Genomic DNA, 16,494 nt, shown 5'->3' with positions numbered 1-16,494 from the left:
AGCCACTGTTTCAGGCGTCCCATCCATTCCAGGTTGTTGGGCACGGCCGATCATCAGGTGGATGTGTTGCCTGCCAGGTCCCATGCAGGTCCCGCCAAATAGGATCGCACCACGAATACACGAGTCTACCACCTCTTATAAGACTTCTGCAATTCTCTGTCTCTCAATAACAGAATCCGCAGTGGTGTCCCTCGAGATTCGATAGTAGTTATCGGTGAATTCTCCACAGTTCATTTCGCGTAAAAACTCCTCGTCGTGCGTAATGACCAACAGTTGGAAATTTGATTGCGCGGATCGGTCTCTGATGATATCGTTCAGCGACCTAGCCAGACTGACAATGTTGTCTCTGTCCAGATTTGTGGTTGGTTCGTCCAACGCAATGATGCCGCATTTGTCACTGAAGCACTCGGCTAGAGCAAGGCGGATAATAATGCTCGCCAGCACCTTCTGTCCAGCACTGCAGCGTCCTCTCATGTCCATTTCCGCATCTCTCTTGACCATAACCACTCGATAGTTGTATGAACGGTTACCGCGCCCCATCTCATTATCTGCACGAATCATAATAGTATCAACGTCTGACCCACGGTAAGTTTTCCGCCACAATTCTTCGATGATGCTGTTGATTTCCTCCATCTTGAGACCGTGATATTTCATAATGGCCTTGTCCAACGCCCCACCATAGCGCCCTAGGTCTTCAACCGCGGCTTTGGTGGCCTCCACCTTGATATGGGCTTCTTTGTAGCGCCGAGGTGCATCTTTGAGATTGGTATTGTAGTCGTCCAGAAGCTCACCAAGTTGTGCATCTTTCGACTTCATCTCTCCCATAAGGCCTGACTGTTTCGCACTAAGCGCATTATACTCGTGGGTATGCTTCTTGGATTCCTCCTGGAACCTATCACGGTCTGCCTCGGCGGTATGATCTGCCAGTTCGTCGATCTCTTCGTTTAAGCGAGACAGTGCACGAGTTTCGCGACGATACAGAAGATTGTCTGAATATCGTCGTCGAGTCGCTTCACTATCCCGAATCTCCTCCTGGACCTTGTTGATTTCTCGTGTCACTCGGATTTCTTCGCTTTGTACAGTGTTCATCTCATGTTCCACACGACTGAGTTCGCGATTGATTCGGCTAAGCTGTGCCGGACCATCTCGATCCACATAGGACCGGATCTGGCCATTCAATAATTCCAGACCATTCACACTCTCGCTGAGTCTAGATTGCTCATTCGACATATCTCGCTCTCTCTCACTCGTACGTTGATCAATGTCATCATACTCGGATTTAGCGGTCAATATCTCTGGACCAAGATTCTCGATATCACTATCAAGTATGTCAAGGTTCTCTCTATGCTTCTGGTTCGATGCTCGAAATTCCTCAACTCGTGCCGCAAGTGATGCTTTCTTGTCGAGTTGATATCTGACGGTGTTCAATTCGCCCTTGAGATCACGCAACTCTATTTCCAAAGTTGACAAACTGATGCGAGATTGTTCTTGCTCTGTGCGAAGTGATGCAATCAACTTCTGCATGGTCCGGCTTTTCTCGGAGGTCAAAGACATCTCTTCCCTGATATCCTCAAGTGTACGGTCCACACTATTCTGACTCTGCTTTGCAGTGAGTTCTTCCAGCTGAATAGTCAAGGACTTGATATCGCTGTCACACGTGGCAATTGAAGTGACGGTTCGAGTCATCGAGTCGATGTCGCGTCGTTTTTCTTGATGTTGTTCCACAATTTTGTCATGCTTCTCCAACTGAGCCACAAGCTTCTCTCGCTGCTCTGACAGGTTGGCTAGATCTTTCTCCAATGCTGGGATCTCTGTGCGTGTTAAGGTGTTCCAGCTCTCAACTACCATACCAAGATCAGAGACGCGTTTGTAGTAGGCTTCAACTTCTTTGACATTGATCTCTTCAACCTCAGTCAAAGCTTTGTCCACCAATCCTTTGATACGAATCTTGAACTGTTCCAGCTGTGGGTCGCTAGGATCGGCTTTGAACGCTCGCAAGCATGTGCGACAACAGCGTTGTGTTTGAGCTGTCTTCAATACAGTCTCGAAATATTCATGAAGAGCTCCGCAACTTTCGCTGCTGGCGCGGGCTTTTTGCGTCTCGCTCTCGGCTTCTTCGAGGGCCTTTTCGTATCCATCGGGACCATCTTCAACAACGGCACAGATCTGCTTTTCATGCTTGTCTGCCCGTGCCTTCTTCTGGGAAAGGTCTGCTCTAGCAATGGTTTGTTTGTGTTGTAAAAGCTCTAGATCCTTGCCCACGGAGTCCCTCTTCTGCTCAACGACTGATGACTCGCTCTTCGCATCGGCCAATGCATCTTGATGGACTGATTCTATCGTGGTAGCATTCCAACTTTGTCCAATGAGCTTACTGATCCGGTCACTATGAGTTTTTAGCAGAGTTTCCAAGCTGCGTTGACGCTCTTTGAGTTCTTGCTTGAGATGGGACAGCCTGGCTAATTCACCCGCCCTTTTGGTTGATTGAACGATCTCGTCGTTGAGACGAGCATGAACCTCCTCATTCGAACCAAGTTCAAAGTTAGCTTCCTGCAGTTTCTTATCCCATTCTGCAGTTCTTGCAATTTCCTGAGCGGCGTTCAATTTTGCATTGAGGTCATCGATTCTTGACTCGACCACTGCTTTGCTGCCCTCGTCAACTCTAATCTCATCAGTCTTTCGCTGGAAATCTCTGGCGTCTCGGTCGTTAGAGTCTATTTGCCGCTTGATATTGATCTTGTTGTCTTGAAGCGCAGCCTTTCGTTCGGTGAGTTTATTGACCAGCGTCTGGGCATCTCGTCTTTCAGTGGCATGTTCAAGCTTGGCACGATCAAGCGCAATTTTCTGATCCTTTGAGATCTTATTGATCTTGAACAGGAATTCTTCGACGAGTCTTTCATCATCGACATCATTGAAACCACGTATCCGATGCTTTGCAGCCACCTCTTTGACCATATCCTTCCGTCTAACGAGCTGGCGTTCGTGCTCTTCCTTCTCCTGCTCATATTTTCCCTTCAGCTTCACCTTGTCTTCTCTCTCTTTGCTCAAGTTCTTTTTGTTATCTTGGTAGTCGAGATACTGCTCCTGTTGTCGACGCATTTGGTCTTTGAGCTCCGCCTGTCTAGCCTCGAATTGTTCGAGAACTCTCGTTAACCACTCGTCGGATTCGGTGACCTCTACAATGTGTGCTTGGAGGCTCTCAATGGTACTCTGCTTACTGCGGGCTTCTATCCGCTTGCCTTGAAGGGTGCCCAGGATCTTAGCGTGATCTTCACCCTTCCTCCACGCCTCGTCCGCGAGATTTCTGGCATTGGAGATTCGACGCTCAAGGTTCTCGACTTGGTCCCGAAGAAGTTCAATATCCTTTTGAAGCCGCTCTGCCTTCTTCTGAGAGGACAAGGCACGATCTTTATCACCTCGAGCATGTTCCTCTAGGAGCTTGAACTTGGCCAATTCCTCGTTGTGTTTCTTGCGAATTTGTTTGATGTTCTCGATTGCTTTGGTGTATTTTTGTGCTTCGAAGATCTCATCAAAACGTTTCTTTAAGGTTGAAGCGTCACTCAACGGCCACAGGCTCTCATCTTGGTGACAGAAGATGACGTTGTCGAGTACAGCAGTAGAGACACCAAGGTATTGCGGGAGGAGGAGGTCAAGCTCTGCAACGCGAGAAGATATCGCAAGCTTTTCTCCGTTCTTTGCCATGAGAAGTGAGCCTTCCAAGGACTTCAGAGAGCGAGACAACTTCTTCACAGTCAGTTGCAGCCGTCTAGCAACGACGAGTCTTGCACCCTCTGCCGATGTAAATTCAACTTTGACCATCGCCCTGACTTCAGTCTCGTTTTTCATCTTGGGATCATGGACGAAGGCCCCTCCCACTTTCGTGTTTGGTGGCTGCATCCCGGTGAAGGCGAATTTGAGACACTCGATGATTGTAGTCTTGCCCGAGCCATTGAAGCCAACAATAAGAGTCAGTGGATTCTCGAACCTTATTGTTTGACGGTGATTGGGCTGGAACGAGCGTACGCCAGAGATCTGCATCTGGAGTAATTTCGACATCTTGTCTGGCGGTGGGGGGTGGAGAACAGTGCTTTACCAACTCAATTCGACGCGGAAGGGAAAAGAATCATTTGTAGGATTGTAGGAGGAATGGCCATCTGCAGATGAGGCAGTGGAAAAACAGGCAGTGCGAGACCCCTAGGGAGATCAGACGCATCAAGACTATTAGCCAGCCGCTATGTGAATACCCGGACAGCAGTTACGGCGTGATGATGGTCGGCTCTATTTTCAATATGATACCAGTGATTTAAGAAGACCGAAGTCCACATCCACATCAATCAGAACGCGGTTGTCATATGGTCCGTGAGGCCTTGACGTGACGTTAGCGGGAAACTGGAGAGCGCTGCCTGCGCTAGTGCTAGCGTCGCGGCGCGATCTCACGTGATCTAGCTCTGTCTTGGCACCTCAGCCGCTTCCCCTCCAGGTCGCTCGGCTCGATCTCGATGCTGCGTATTCACGCCATCAACAACCATCTGTCACTGGCCACTGGTGGCATGACCCTGTGTCAATAAGAAAAGCCCATCGTTCTTAGCTGGCTTTCGGTTGTTTTCTCCGGTCTTCAACGTTGCAGCCTTAAGTTCTCCGCGCCTACTTTCCGGGCGTGCCAACCATTGAGAGTGGCAGGAAGTTCTGTTCATCAATTCCAGCACCCATTGGCCGCTGCCTACGCGGGAGTACCAAAGCGCAGTAAACGGCCCATTGGAAGCCCATTATAATGGATACCTTCCAGACTGAATCAGCTTCCAATATAGACCCTTACAATCTTCAGTCGGCCATCTTTGATCATTCTCTCGTCGGCAATGTTCAGGATATGACGAATATCGGCGTCTTTACTGACGGCATGCAAATGGATATGACACCCTTGACACCCACGAATTATGAGGACCTAATGCCAGGTGTTCCAAGTCTCAGCAAGGAAGCCTCAAGTAAGACTAATTCTTCTGATAACGTACCGCTAAACACTGCCGGTGCTGGCCCTCTCCCTACCGGGTTTTCCACACAAAGCATCCAGCCGTCTGGTTCGAGCAGTGTATTGACAGAGTTCACAAAGAGGAGGAACTGGTCGCAGAGGGTTCTAGATGAGCTCAAAGATTTGCTTTATATCCTCACGTCGAACGGTAGACTGCTCTATTTATCTCCGTCTGCCAAATATCTCACTGGTTACGAACCTGCAGAGCTCATGGGCAAGTCTATATCAGACTTTGTGCATCCAGACGACGCTTCTTTGTTCATTCGCGAATTTAACGAGAGCATAGCAACTGGCAACAATCTTCGCCTTTTCCACCGCTTCCGTACTGCAGAAGACAAATATCGCATATTCGAATGTCACGGCCACCCACATCTTACGAATGATAATCCTCAGGGTGATATGGCCGCTGGGCCGGCAGCATCTGCGCCATTCTGTCGAGGGTTCTTCATGATGGCTCGCCCGTACCCATCCAAGAACTCCGAGCTTCTCGATTCTTTTCTCGAACATAAGATTGAAAATGTTCGGCTGCAAGCACGGATTGCTGCATTAAAACGAGAAGAAGCCGAGGATGCTGAAACCCACAATGACCCATTTCACAAGCAACCAGGCGCAAATGGTGCCAAGTCCCGTTCGAATTCTGCAGATATGGCTCCACTTTCTCCATCAATTACTTCGAAGGGCGATGCGACTGAGCCATCAAGTATGCCACCTCCAGCGAAGCCGACAATCTCAAACGTAGCTCTCACACGTGAGGCACTCGACGAAGCAAACGCTCAGGCCCGGCCAGATAGTATCAGGGACAAGATGGCACGTTATGAGGGCTCGTCACATGTCGATTCTATCGAGATGTTCACAGGATTGCGCTACCGCGAAGGGGAGAGATCACAGGGAATATCTACTGGAGGCACCTCCCCTGCGCTCATTCGAGGTGACGCCGGTATCCATATTCCCATTGACAAAGCCGATGCAAGATATGGGGGTTCTGCATATTCAGACAAAAAAACCAAAAAGGTCAAGAGCGTTGATGAATATGTTTGCACAGACTGTGGAACACTAGACAGCCCTGAATGGCGCAAGGGACCAAATGGCCCCAAAACGCTCTGTAACGCCTGTGGCTTACGATGGGCTAAGAAGGAAAAGAAACGATCTGGGGATGGTGGTGCAGACAATCTCGGAACAACAGGTAGTGCTGGCGGTGTCACTATTGCCAGCTAAGCACTTCCAGCCGGGTACACCCCATGTTGATGATCAGACTTTGGGATTTCCTGCAGACCAATAGTGTCGCAATATTCTGGCAGATTTGGGCCATTCAGAAGCAGAAAGCGGAAAAAAATGCCCGAGTGATCTACCTGAAGATCAGAACACCCTACAGAGGCTAAATCAGGCGTAACACGCTGGTTGTCGCTCGACCACAGCATACTCCAGGCACATGCTTTCCGCCACTCCCCTGTGGCACTGGCGGAAGAGTCTAAGTTGCCCGAACACATCTCAGGTCTCAGAACACCCTCGATTCGATCTACAATCACTATACACTGACTGCAAACTGCATGGCCAACTAAGTAAAGACAGAAGGACTTTTCTAAGGTGTCCATCCTTCCAGGACAAAGGGTACCAAACTGTGTCGCCCCAGGCAATATCGTTCCGACCGTCCGAGCCCAGATATACTGCTGCCCCTTCATGCGCCATGCAGGACATCGTGCAACTAAGTATTTCGACGACTTCAGCGAAGGAAGTCCGATGGTATCTAATCGGTCGATTCAACGTCAACAAAGCCACACCACACTCAAAGCCCACATGACACGCTGACGTAACAAGCAATATGGGATCGGTTATTAGTGGGGAGCCAGTGCGGAACCCACATCATGAAGAACGACGTTATGACAAATTACATATACGTGTTATAAAAATAAGACTCGAGGCATACATGCGAGCAATCAATCACGATTGGGTACATTTATACAGGTAGATGGTCTATCGCAGTTGCAGGGACATGGATATCCGTTGTACGCCATTTCTTTTGGACTGCCCTAACTCTGAGGGCTTCGTCTCTCCTTGATCTGCTTCGAGCTTGATCGAACTGGATTCTGATACGGCATTTCCTGTATAACAAGGAAGCAAAGGCTCCGTGGTAGTCGACCGCGCGGTATTTGAGGCCGAGGACGCCCTGCATGGTGGAAGGTCGCATCGTGATCTAGCTTCACGCTACTATTCTCATCCTTCTGGCAGTCGTCGGTCATCGGTCATCGATCATCGTAATCTCGTGATTCGGGGGGCCCCTGCGTAAAGTCGCCCCAGGGTATCAGCACCGCATGTCCTTAACCGCTGACGCTGTGGACATAAATTTGATGTGTTTCATGTCTCTTGCTCAAAGGTGCCAGTAAATCCTAAGTGGAGGCGTCAATTCCCCACGTCACTCTGCCTTTACGTCAACGACGGCACGTGTATCTCCTGATGGTGTCGACACACTAAGTCAATGTCGGTGCAGCCGAGGCACTAGAACTTCCATTCTCTGCCGATGCGCGATCCTTGCTCGCGTCGTCGTCGGTTTTGTCATCCGCGTCGACAAGCACGATATCTCCATCCTGCTCTTCTGCTGCCGGAGTTGGCTCCGAGTTGGATAACGGTGTGTCCTTGTCTTTCGTTGTCGTCGTGCTAGTAGAATCGTCAAGCTGCATTGCATCCTCTTCATCCGCACACTCTTTGTGCACGATTTCGAAGTCCTCCGAGTCTACCGTCGAGGATGACCCAGTTATAGAATCAGAGACGCCCGTGACTGTGGAAGCGCTGGTGTTGTTCTGCGAGCTCTCTGTGGCAAGCACATCCCGGGCGTTGTTGAGATCGGCTGCCTGCTTTTGTTCCCCGGTCGGCGGGCTCCCGATGTGGAGTTCAACGTCTTTGCCATCCACACGACCCATATCCACGGAGCCCACGACGTCTGGACCGCGCGCATGGGGAATTACTTCGCCCTCGTCCAGATATCCATCGTCACCGTCAGGATCAATCATAGTTCTCGTCACGCTTGTGTCCTCCCGGTTCTGCGTCAACGGCACCACACCCGCCTCTTGCTCCATTCGCATCAATTCGCCTTGTGTCACAGCTCCATCTTCTCTTTCGGGTACCAAGGGGTCACCGTTCCCGGACACTCCCACTAGGCCGATTGGCTCGCCGAGACCGTCGCTGCTCGCGCTACTGTTTGAATCAAGGTGGGCCGAGTGTTCGCCCGAATCTTCTACACTGCTGATACCATTTCTCAACCAGGGGATCGGGGTTAGCAGCGCGCCACCCAAGCTCTCGTCACTACCCAGAGAATCCCCATCATATCCATTGCGTGTGTCGTTGTTGTTCCACAGTATCCCTAATCCGCCATCTCCGTTCACACCGTTCACCGTCGTCGGAACTTCTGTGAGTGGGAAAATGTCGGCCGTACTACTCACGCTGACTATGCGATCCATGGCGCGCAGGTACGCTGGAAGGGTCTTGTAATGTTTCGTGGGGTACAGTAGCAGCTCCGCTAGTCGTTGGACTGTATGAGGCGGTCTGTGAACAAATGCCTTCCGCAGGGTCTGGGTGATGCTGTGCACTAGATGCAGCAGAATAGCGGGGACTTCGTTGATGAAATCCCCGCTGAGGTCAAGGGCGAGCTCTTGTGTAGGTAGCAGATTCTGCACGCGAGACTCGGGGACTGCGGAGGGGAAAGGAGGGACAGGTGGAAGAGTTCGGATTGGAGTCGTCGGTGCCTGTGGTGTGAGATTGTTGTCTCGCATCGGCGTTGCTTGCGTTTGGGTCGGTGAGGTGAGGAGCGGTTGTCGATTGATGGGAAAATATAGGTGCGGCACGAGAAATTCGTTAGACACAATCTGTACTTGTTGTTAGCAGTGATCTGGAGGCAGTGGGCCAGCAGTTGCGCACTTCGTGGAAGCGTTGGACGAGTGCATCGATCATCTCCGGCCATGTTTCGCTGACGGCCACGGTTAGTATGAATGATGCTACCGAGAAGAACTTGCGCATACTAATCCATCTCGCCGGTCTTTACGACACGCTCTAGCACTTCCTCGTCTGCCATTATATCAACCTAGCGTTCTGTTCGCATTCATGGGTGGGTAGAATCTTGATCTCGGGTTTGTGTGTTCCTTTGCGAAAGTTGTGCAACTCACCGAAAGACATGATGCTAGTGTATTCAAGAAGTCATGTGTCGGGAGCTACCAGCACCGAGTAGAAAGTTATTCTAGCAAATATGTACCAGGCGGCGCCAGATAACAAGATGGTGGGGTATCAGGTAATTTGTCGAGAGTGCAATATTTAAGAATGATCGAAATCGGGCCTTGAGTTTTGGGGGTGACACCAACAATAATGACGCGGAGGAGAGGGCATGTGATGTGAGGCAACCCAAGCCTAAACTATAACCTTGATTTTAACATTAAGTGGAAGCCCCTTCTCATTGACTACCTTTCAAGCTACTACCAGTATTCCATTATTATACCGTCATCCGTAGGAGTATATTGGATCAAGTCTAATTTATGCCTATGTGATCCCTGTGCTGGACTACATGACAGTTTCTCGTATGTACATTGCGCAGTGCATTTCACGTAGCGCCTTCCAAAGTCCTCCAACTGGAGGACGCGTTCTGCTTCGGCTAGGAGAAGATCTGGATCAAATGAGAAACCTGGTATATAGGCAAATAGCTCGATTCATAGACAAGTTAAGCCCATCAACTCCTCATATGCCACGATTGAACTCAATCATGCCGTCTTCGCCACCTTTGTCCCAATACTCCTCCTCCAAGCTCCTGGCATTGATTGCCTGGCGCTGGGGAAACGCGCCGAGTGCCAGGGGTAGCGCGAAGATACTAGTTGTCAGGATGAGCCCGAGATTGATAGGTAGGGTCATTCTGGGCCGTTGTTTCAGCCATTCCGTCTTCTGTAGGCGCACAAGCACCAGGGGTGGGATGACCATAATTGGGGTTGCGTTCAGGACTCTGGAGATGGCCGTCTCGCCAACCGCCAGCACAGCAGCTTTACGGGACTTGCCTAGGCTAGCGACCTCTTTGCCGGATTTCTCCCGCTCAGCTTTCTCCGCTGCTGACTCTACAGGGAAGATGTCGATGCCGCGACGGATCTCCTCGCCGCGCATGAGGAACACGTTGAGAACGCCCGCTGAGGCGACGGCGGCAAAGGGTACGAGTCGCCCCAGGATCAATTTGGTATTGGGCGAGACTCGCTTCAAACGTGGTACGCTGGCGTTCAAGCCAACTGCGACAGAGCAGGATGCGGAAACTGCCAGGAGGTAGCTTTGTACCAAAGTCTTGGTGGACAAGGGCGAGGATTTATTCGAGTTGGCGTTGTTGATCCCGACATTCAGCGACTGGTTGATGATTTGCCATGCCACTGTTCCAGTGGTCTGTCCAGGTTAGTCTTACTGGTGTCTCTGAAGGCTTGATTTGTGATGGTATTACAGTCATATTTGGTGTGAGCATGCCTGCCGTCACAACCAGATTCGAGATGACAAAGCAGGACATTCGAAATGGCAGGAAGACTGATTCACCCGTGTCTATCCGCCGTTAGACTCAATCTGAACAGTGTTACGCATCTTGAATACCTGGATGAAGCGTCGAGTCGACGATTTTCTTTGCTTGCCATATTTCCGATGTCATGGTCCTTGCCTCCCCCGTCTTGTATGATGTGACGAGTTTCTTCGCATTTTCAAGTCCAGAGGCAGAAACGAAGAGTGTCCTGCAGCGTAGAAGTCAGACTTGATCTAAGGAATCGAACGTGCTACGCCTATGCCGAGGTATTGCTGTACCTTCAACACCGGTTGAAATCGAGCTCGGTTGCTTTGGCAGGTAGATCTAGAGCAGATACCTGATGCATTCGTATTGCATGGGCTTCATCTTTTTGTATGTTCTCACCTAGGATCTGCTATTTGTGCCGACTGCTGCACACGACCCCAATACGTGGAGAGATCATATTGAGAGGCTGGGAGATCGCGGTTCCCGGGGAGGGATGCCGACATGATGGGCCACAAAGGCCGGGGGCGGAGGGGAGACTCGAAGACGAGGAAACTTGTCGACTGAGAAGGCTGTGCTCGAACTGGTACAATCCGTAAACTGGTCGTGTGCAGATAACACTTAATTGCGGTGTTGGACCTTTTCAGAATTGGCAGGTTTCGCGAGAAATCTCCGCGTCTAACCGATAATAAGCGGACCCTTGCAACTCGGCCTAGTTAATAATTGTCACAGTGCACCCCTTGAGCTTTCTGAGTCACCCGTAATCAAAAGCACCTAACTTTCACATTGATCGCGTGTTCGAGGAGGACCAAACACTTTGACGGAGGATAGCATCGAAGTAAGGCTCAGCTAGTCTTGCGCGAAAAATGTTGACTCAGCCTCGTTTCATCTGCCCTCCACAGCCCATCTCTGACGTCTGTCCTCTCTGGGTTGCGTAGACCAACCCAACCAGTACAACCTGCCACTCGTTTTTATCATTTCGCCTCTTCCTTTGTGGTAGCTGAAAACTTTGCTGAACGCATTGTTCCCACCTGCTAAGTAATAGGCTTCTAGAACCAGCAGAGCTAGAAATTGATAGAAGAAATATAGTGTCCAAAAGAAATTGATGGAGTGTTCTTCGCGACGCCACTGGTCTGTTTCCAGGAGCGTACATCTCTTGGCGGATTAGGAACCGCATAGTAGCGTCGTTGATCGTGTCCACAGTTCACTTGATCCTGTGACAGGAGTAGTTGGTATAGCCTGAGCGACACCGTGTCGAATCTGATTGGACCTTGTTTGGTATAGAGTCAATCCATGGTTCCAAGAAGCAAAATAACGCCTCATCACTGACGGTCTCACCTCTTGAGGGTGCCTTGCAGATCGTAGATGGGATCATCATTTCTAAGAGGTGAAGCCATAGTAGCAAGTGAGGGAGGGTTAGAGAAGACACCACTTTCTCGCCGAGCAGATAGAACCAACATTGCCAAGACGATCACAGCGATCACAGCAAGAAATCTTTCAAAGCTCCGAGCCACTGGACGATTGAGATACCACATTGGATTGCAGCGTAGCGGGCTAGTTGCAGAGCCGCACCACTCGATTGCCCCGACGATGGTAGATTGCATTGCGCAAGAAGTAATAGATGTTGGGATTCCACCATTTGAGTCAATGGACATTAGTGTTCTGACCACTAATACTGCGCTCGCTGGATAGTAGGAGGTCCAGGGAGTAACGTAATGGATGGTGAGATCCCGTCAGTTGAGTCGGTGAATTTTGAAGTGCGAATCACTATAGAGGGGACAGAACTTGTTAGTAAGGATCTGAGATGCCTCCGGAAGGGGTAAGTGTTGACCCAGTTGCGTGCTGTAGACAATTTGAAGAATCCTGGACACCTGTAGAACCAACAGTTGTCGACATAGGTATTGTGCGATCACCATTGGCAGTAATAGCTAAGGAAGCTCCAGATGATGTTTTTGATCGGGTATTGTAAGCTCCGGATGCAGTGGATGAATGAATGATTTCAACTGCAGTGGAGGGAGGGCATTTTGTTGTAGAGTTCGATCTGACTGCGTACACTGCAGATGTTGTGCTGACTAGGAAAGGTGCACTCGTCGTGTTGGGGGTAATGATCTGTTTCGAGGTTGTAGTACTCGATTGTCCTATATAGGCTGTAGCACCACCAGCAACTGGACTCGAAATAATCTCACCCTGATTCGTTTTGGGATGTAGAACCAGCAGCAACTGTAGTCGTAATACTCTGAGTCGTCGTTGGCGATATGGTTATGGGAATTGTGATTGCCGCTGGGCTTTGTGCTTCAAAGCTAGTAGTAGACGACTAAGGTGACACCTTCGTAGTCCTTATGGCGCTGTCGGATGAAGTAATGCTTGTCGCTACCGAGACACTCGATGTCTCCTGTCGTTAGAGCATGCGGGCCTGTGCCTGAACCTGCTCCTCATTTCTCCGTCAAGCTGGCTGCTGGTCCCATCCCGCAGCCTCTACTCAAGCACTGCAAAGCCACCCAACATTGCCCTTATAATAAGGGTCAAGATCGGCTATCTTGTGACTGCTTGGGCGTAGTATGCACGAGGGCGTCCTGACCCATGTGGTTGCTTGGTCCTTGTAGTTTCAGCCTTGTGTAACATAGCTTCGCGCAAATGCCAACTTGCCCCAACCTTTGATGGCACATGACAACGTTTTCGGTTGTATTTACTACCATTGAACAAGATAGATGATGAAATCAGTCCGGGGCTTCCGTGATGTAGAAGAAAGCGATGTGGAGGCTATCATGGTGGGAGATATTGCATCAAACCGACGTACTCGTGAATTCCCGTCACTGAGGGTTCTGTCTGCAGAGAACACGAAATTGAATAACTGCGAAGTCAAAAAATATGGTTGGTGATTGTCATTGAGCTGAGGCTGATCAGCGCCTGGGTGGTAGCAGGCAATCGAAAGGAAGCTAGGTGGTAGTAACTTCGAGGCGGATTTTTGGAAAGGTTCTGGATCCCCAGCAAACGTTTTCGCGAGATTGTGATAGGATCAAGTAGTTTCTAATCGTTGCATCTATGTTGACCACACCATCCCTTTCTCAACAAGTTTCAAATGATTGGCTGATATCTTTAGGTGAGGTGTGAAGGAGGCGGGAAATTTACTTCAGCCCTGTTACACTTCTGCCAAAACCGTACGCTAGGGCTGCTTCATCAACAAACAGGTTCTGAGCGAGATCATGACTTGAAATAAACGATGGTCACCACTTGTCATCAGATTCATTCGACAATGGCCTCAAGTCTCTTAGGATTCTTGACCTAGGTGAGTTGCGACTAGCCCTCATCCAACTGCGGGACTGACAACTTCATAGTAAAACAAAGCGTCGAGTTGGGTTTGGAAGAATCTCGATTGTGGTATTGTCATTTCACACAGTGGGGTTAGAACCACTCCTAGCACAGCCCATTACCGTGGGTGCAGTTAAAGTTCGTATCCTAGACGAAGGCCGACAATTTGCAAGCACACTTTCGTTTGACGGCGACATGATCACCTTCATGAGTTCAACTTGATTCAAGAAAATCAATTAGAGGGGGGCATTATCGCCAGATAGCCGGCCCCAGGACTAAAAGGCGACCATCGTCGGGCTTTCAATCATAACCAAATCAGCTTGTGGTGTGTATGAACACAGTAAAGGTGCGGGTACCATACAACTAATTATCCAGCCCATCTCTTTAAGAGTTCAGAAAAGCTTTCGCTAAGCCCTGCTCCGAAGGCCCGCAAGAGAGAGCAACTCAAAAAGATAAGTTAGTCCACACCAAGGCTTCTGAGTATGAGACTAAAGACGATGGAAAATAACGCTATTCACGAGAAAATTGACGTGAAAGTCTGCAATTTTCTGTTTTCTATATCATTATACCCTCTTCAACGTTCGAATTAGACTCCTTCAGATGTATCTCCTTGCAAATTGGATGCAGACGTATGCTGCCGCAGCGTACTTGCAACGAAACCCACAATGTGATCATGCCATGCCCTGAAATGAGTTCGCAACGAACATAGTGTTCGATGGATGCGTGCGACATATCAGTCCCAAACCTCACCAGCCTCCTAAAAATCACGTAGTGCTTTGGTATCCTGCTCCTCGTCCTTCGAGCCCTTCTTGACCGCACCATCCAGCGCTCAATTCTGGTTCTTTCAATGGCACAAGGGGGGCGGGGGAGGAGACTGAGTCGATATGCTTCTGTATTGTTGATCATTAATACCACTCACAACTGGGTGCGTCTCAAGGTTGTCTAGGGAATAGACCTCTCGTGGTCTGATCAAGCTGGGGAACCACCACAGCAGTATTCCCATGACATGAGCCATTAATACCGCGTCGAAAACATAGAGTGTCCATTCGTGTGAGAGCAGATAGCCTTCACGACCGCCAGCATACTCAATGACACGAAAAATATTTCGAACCATGATGAGAAGACTCACACCGTAAAGGACGTAGAGCATAGTTGCCCAGTGTATTGTTGAACGATGTGAACTCTTCGTAGGGTTTTTGCGGAGGCGCAAATGGAAGACGAGAGCAATAATGACGAATATACCAAACAGGATGATCTGAAGGATTAGACCACCCAGAATGACGTATTTGCCTAAGTCACTTTTTGACTTATCGTTGTCGGCACCAGAGAGAATGCCTCCGCCTGCGCCTTGGACTGAGAAACAGAGTACATCCCCTGCCACGAATATCTTGGTCAACCTTGCCGGGCAGATCAGAGACAGGCCGTCGCCTTGGACAGCCCGGATCGTTCGTCCCAAAATCATATAAATAGTGGCCGAGAAGATTGACGGAGCCAGAAGTATTAAAACATATTGTAGTATGTAGACAATTTTGAGGCAAGGGTCATTGTGTCCCGCGATTCGGATGATGAAGCCGATAATTTCAACTTTATGCTGTCAGAAAGCAACCTATATATAATGAGGGACATGTGAGAGACTTACACACACCGCCAACTATGAACGCGGTCATGAACCATTGTTTCGATCTGATCATTCGAAACAAGTGCGCCGCGGTCAAGGCGACGAAAATAGATGTGAAGAGAATCGCAGCTACGAGGGATGGGGTGTACTTGTAAAGGTTCGTTTTTCCATTTTCGCAGAATACTTTAGCCATTTGACCTAGAGAGATTCAAATTGAATGCCGAACTTTCACTGAGAAGATCAAATTTTGGGTAAAATAAAGAGATCTAAGTATAATGAGGTGAAAGCTACTGTTATGGTGAGTTCAAAAGTCGTAGATGATCTTGGTATAGCCACCACTTCATGATAGAGGATTGTTTGATGTTTTATAAGCACTCTGAAGGACGCAAGGAGGTGTTCTGTTGAAGGTGAAACAGGTATCTCGACGATCTACGCGTATTGCAGACCATGACAGACAATTATCGCGGCCTAGCGACAATCCCATTCGTGGCAGTGCAAAATTATGAATCTGTAAGACATTGGAGAGAGGACAACAACCCAATGCTACAATCAGGGGGAAAGCTTGGCGTCCGCAAGGCTGTGACTTGAGGCCTGAATGCCGTCCAATAACAACAGAAGAATCAGCACGGCAGACTGCAACTTAGCCGAATACGGCGACGCTAGGGGACGAGTTTCTCGAATACGCGCATAGTGAAGGATGCCCAATTGTACCAGTCTCAGCAGCTTGCAAGGCTTCCCCGTGTCGCCGCGGAATCTTGTACAGGAACGTCATTCCCGTCTCGAGTCCAAGAAGCATCCTGGCAGCACATACGTCTACCGAAGTGAAGCCTAGTTATGCACGCACAAGTCTATATGTATTCAGCGATCCACTATTTTGTGCCCTTTAAGTTACTTGCCTGCTCAGACACGAGCTATTGGCTTTTGGCGGAAGATGATTTCGAGTTTTGCTTCTGGTGCTCTACTACGAAGTAGTTCCTCATTTAGTGGTTAGAGGCACTTTAGCGGATGCCCGGCCGCACAGTGTTTCACTGACTCGCAATA

General features: G+C 49.4%; 5 protein-coding genes across 5 annotated transcripts; 1 reads left to right on the top strand and 4 right to left on the bottom strand.

Annotated features, from left to right (window-relative positions):
• Positions 1-135: 135 nt before the first annotated feature.
• A1O9_07842 (DNA repair protein RAD50) lies at positions 136-4,053 on the bottom strand (the record flags this gene model as incomplete). Its single annotated transcript, XM_013403397.1, has 1 exon — positions 136-4,053. One exon carries the CDS (start codon positions 4,051-4,053, stop codon positions 136-138), a length of 3,918 nt encoding a protein of 1,305 aa, XP_013258851.1.
• A 715-nt stretch (positions 4,054-4,768) lies between these two features.
• On the top strand, positions 4,769-6,238 carry A1O9_07841 (uncharacterized protein; the record flags this gene model as incomplete). Its single annotated transcript, XM_013403396.1, has 1 exon — positions 4,769-6,238. One exon carries the CDS (start codon positions 4,769-4,771, stop codon positions 6,236-6,238), a length of 1,470 nt encoding a protein of 489 aa, XP_013258850.1.
• A 1,250-nt stretch (positions 6,239-7,488) lies between these two features.
• A1O9_07840 (uncharacterized protein) lies at positions 7,489-8,787 on the bottom strand (the record flags this gene model as incomplete). Its single annotated transcript, XM_013403395.1, has 1 exon — positions 7,489-8,787. One exon carries the CDS (start codon positions 8,785-8,787, stop codon positions 7,489-7,491), a length of 1,299 nt encoding a protein of 432 aa, XP_013258849.1.
• Positions 8,788-9,739: 952 nt separating this feature from the next.
• A1O9_07839 (uncharacterized protein) lies at positions 9,740-11,032 on the bottom strand (the record flags this gene model as incomplete). Its single annotated transcript, XM_013403394.1, has 4 exons — positions 9,740-10,420; positions 10,476-10,570; positions 10,619-10,752; positions 10,929-11,032. 4 exons carry the CDS (start codon positions 11,030-11,032, stop codon positions 9,740-9,742), a joined length of 1,014 nt encoding a protein of 337 aa, XP_013258848.1.
• Positions 11,033-14,679: 3,647 nt separating this feature from the next.
• A1O9_07838 (uncharacterized protein) lies at positions 14,680-15,646 on the bottom strand (the record flags this gene model as incomplete). The annotated part of the gene is made up of 2 exons (XM_013403393.1): positions 14,680-15,419; positions 15,475-15,646. The coding sequence occupies 2 exons, from the start codon at positions 15,644-15,646 to the stop codon at positions 14,680-14,682; spliced, it is 912 nt and encodes a 303-aa protein (XP_013258847.1).
• Between the last annotated feature and the right edge of the window lie 848 nt (positions 15,647-16,494).

The sequence above is a fragment of the Exophiala aquamarina genome, assembly GCF_000709125.1.
Source record: "Exophiala aquamarina CBS 119918 chromosome Unknown aczIA-supercont1.6, whole genome shotgun sequence".
Lineage (NCBI taxonomy): Eukaryota > Fungi > Ascomycota > Eurotiomycetes > Chaetothyriales > Herpotrichiellaceae > Exophiala > Exophiala aquamarina.
Note: the sequence above shows the minus strand (reverse complement) of the source record. Positions and strands in the feature narration are given on the sequence as shown.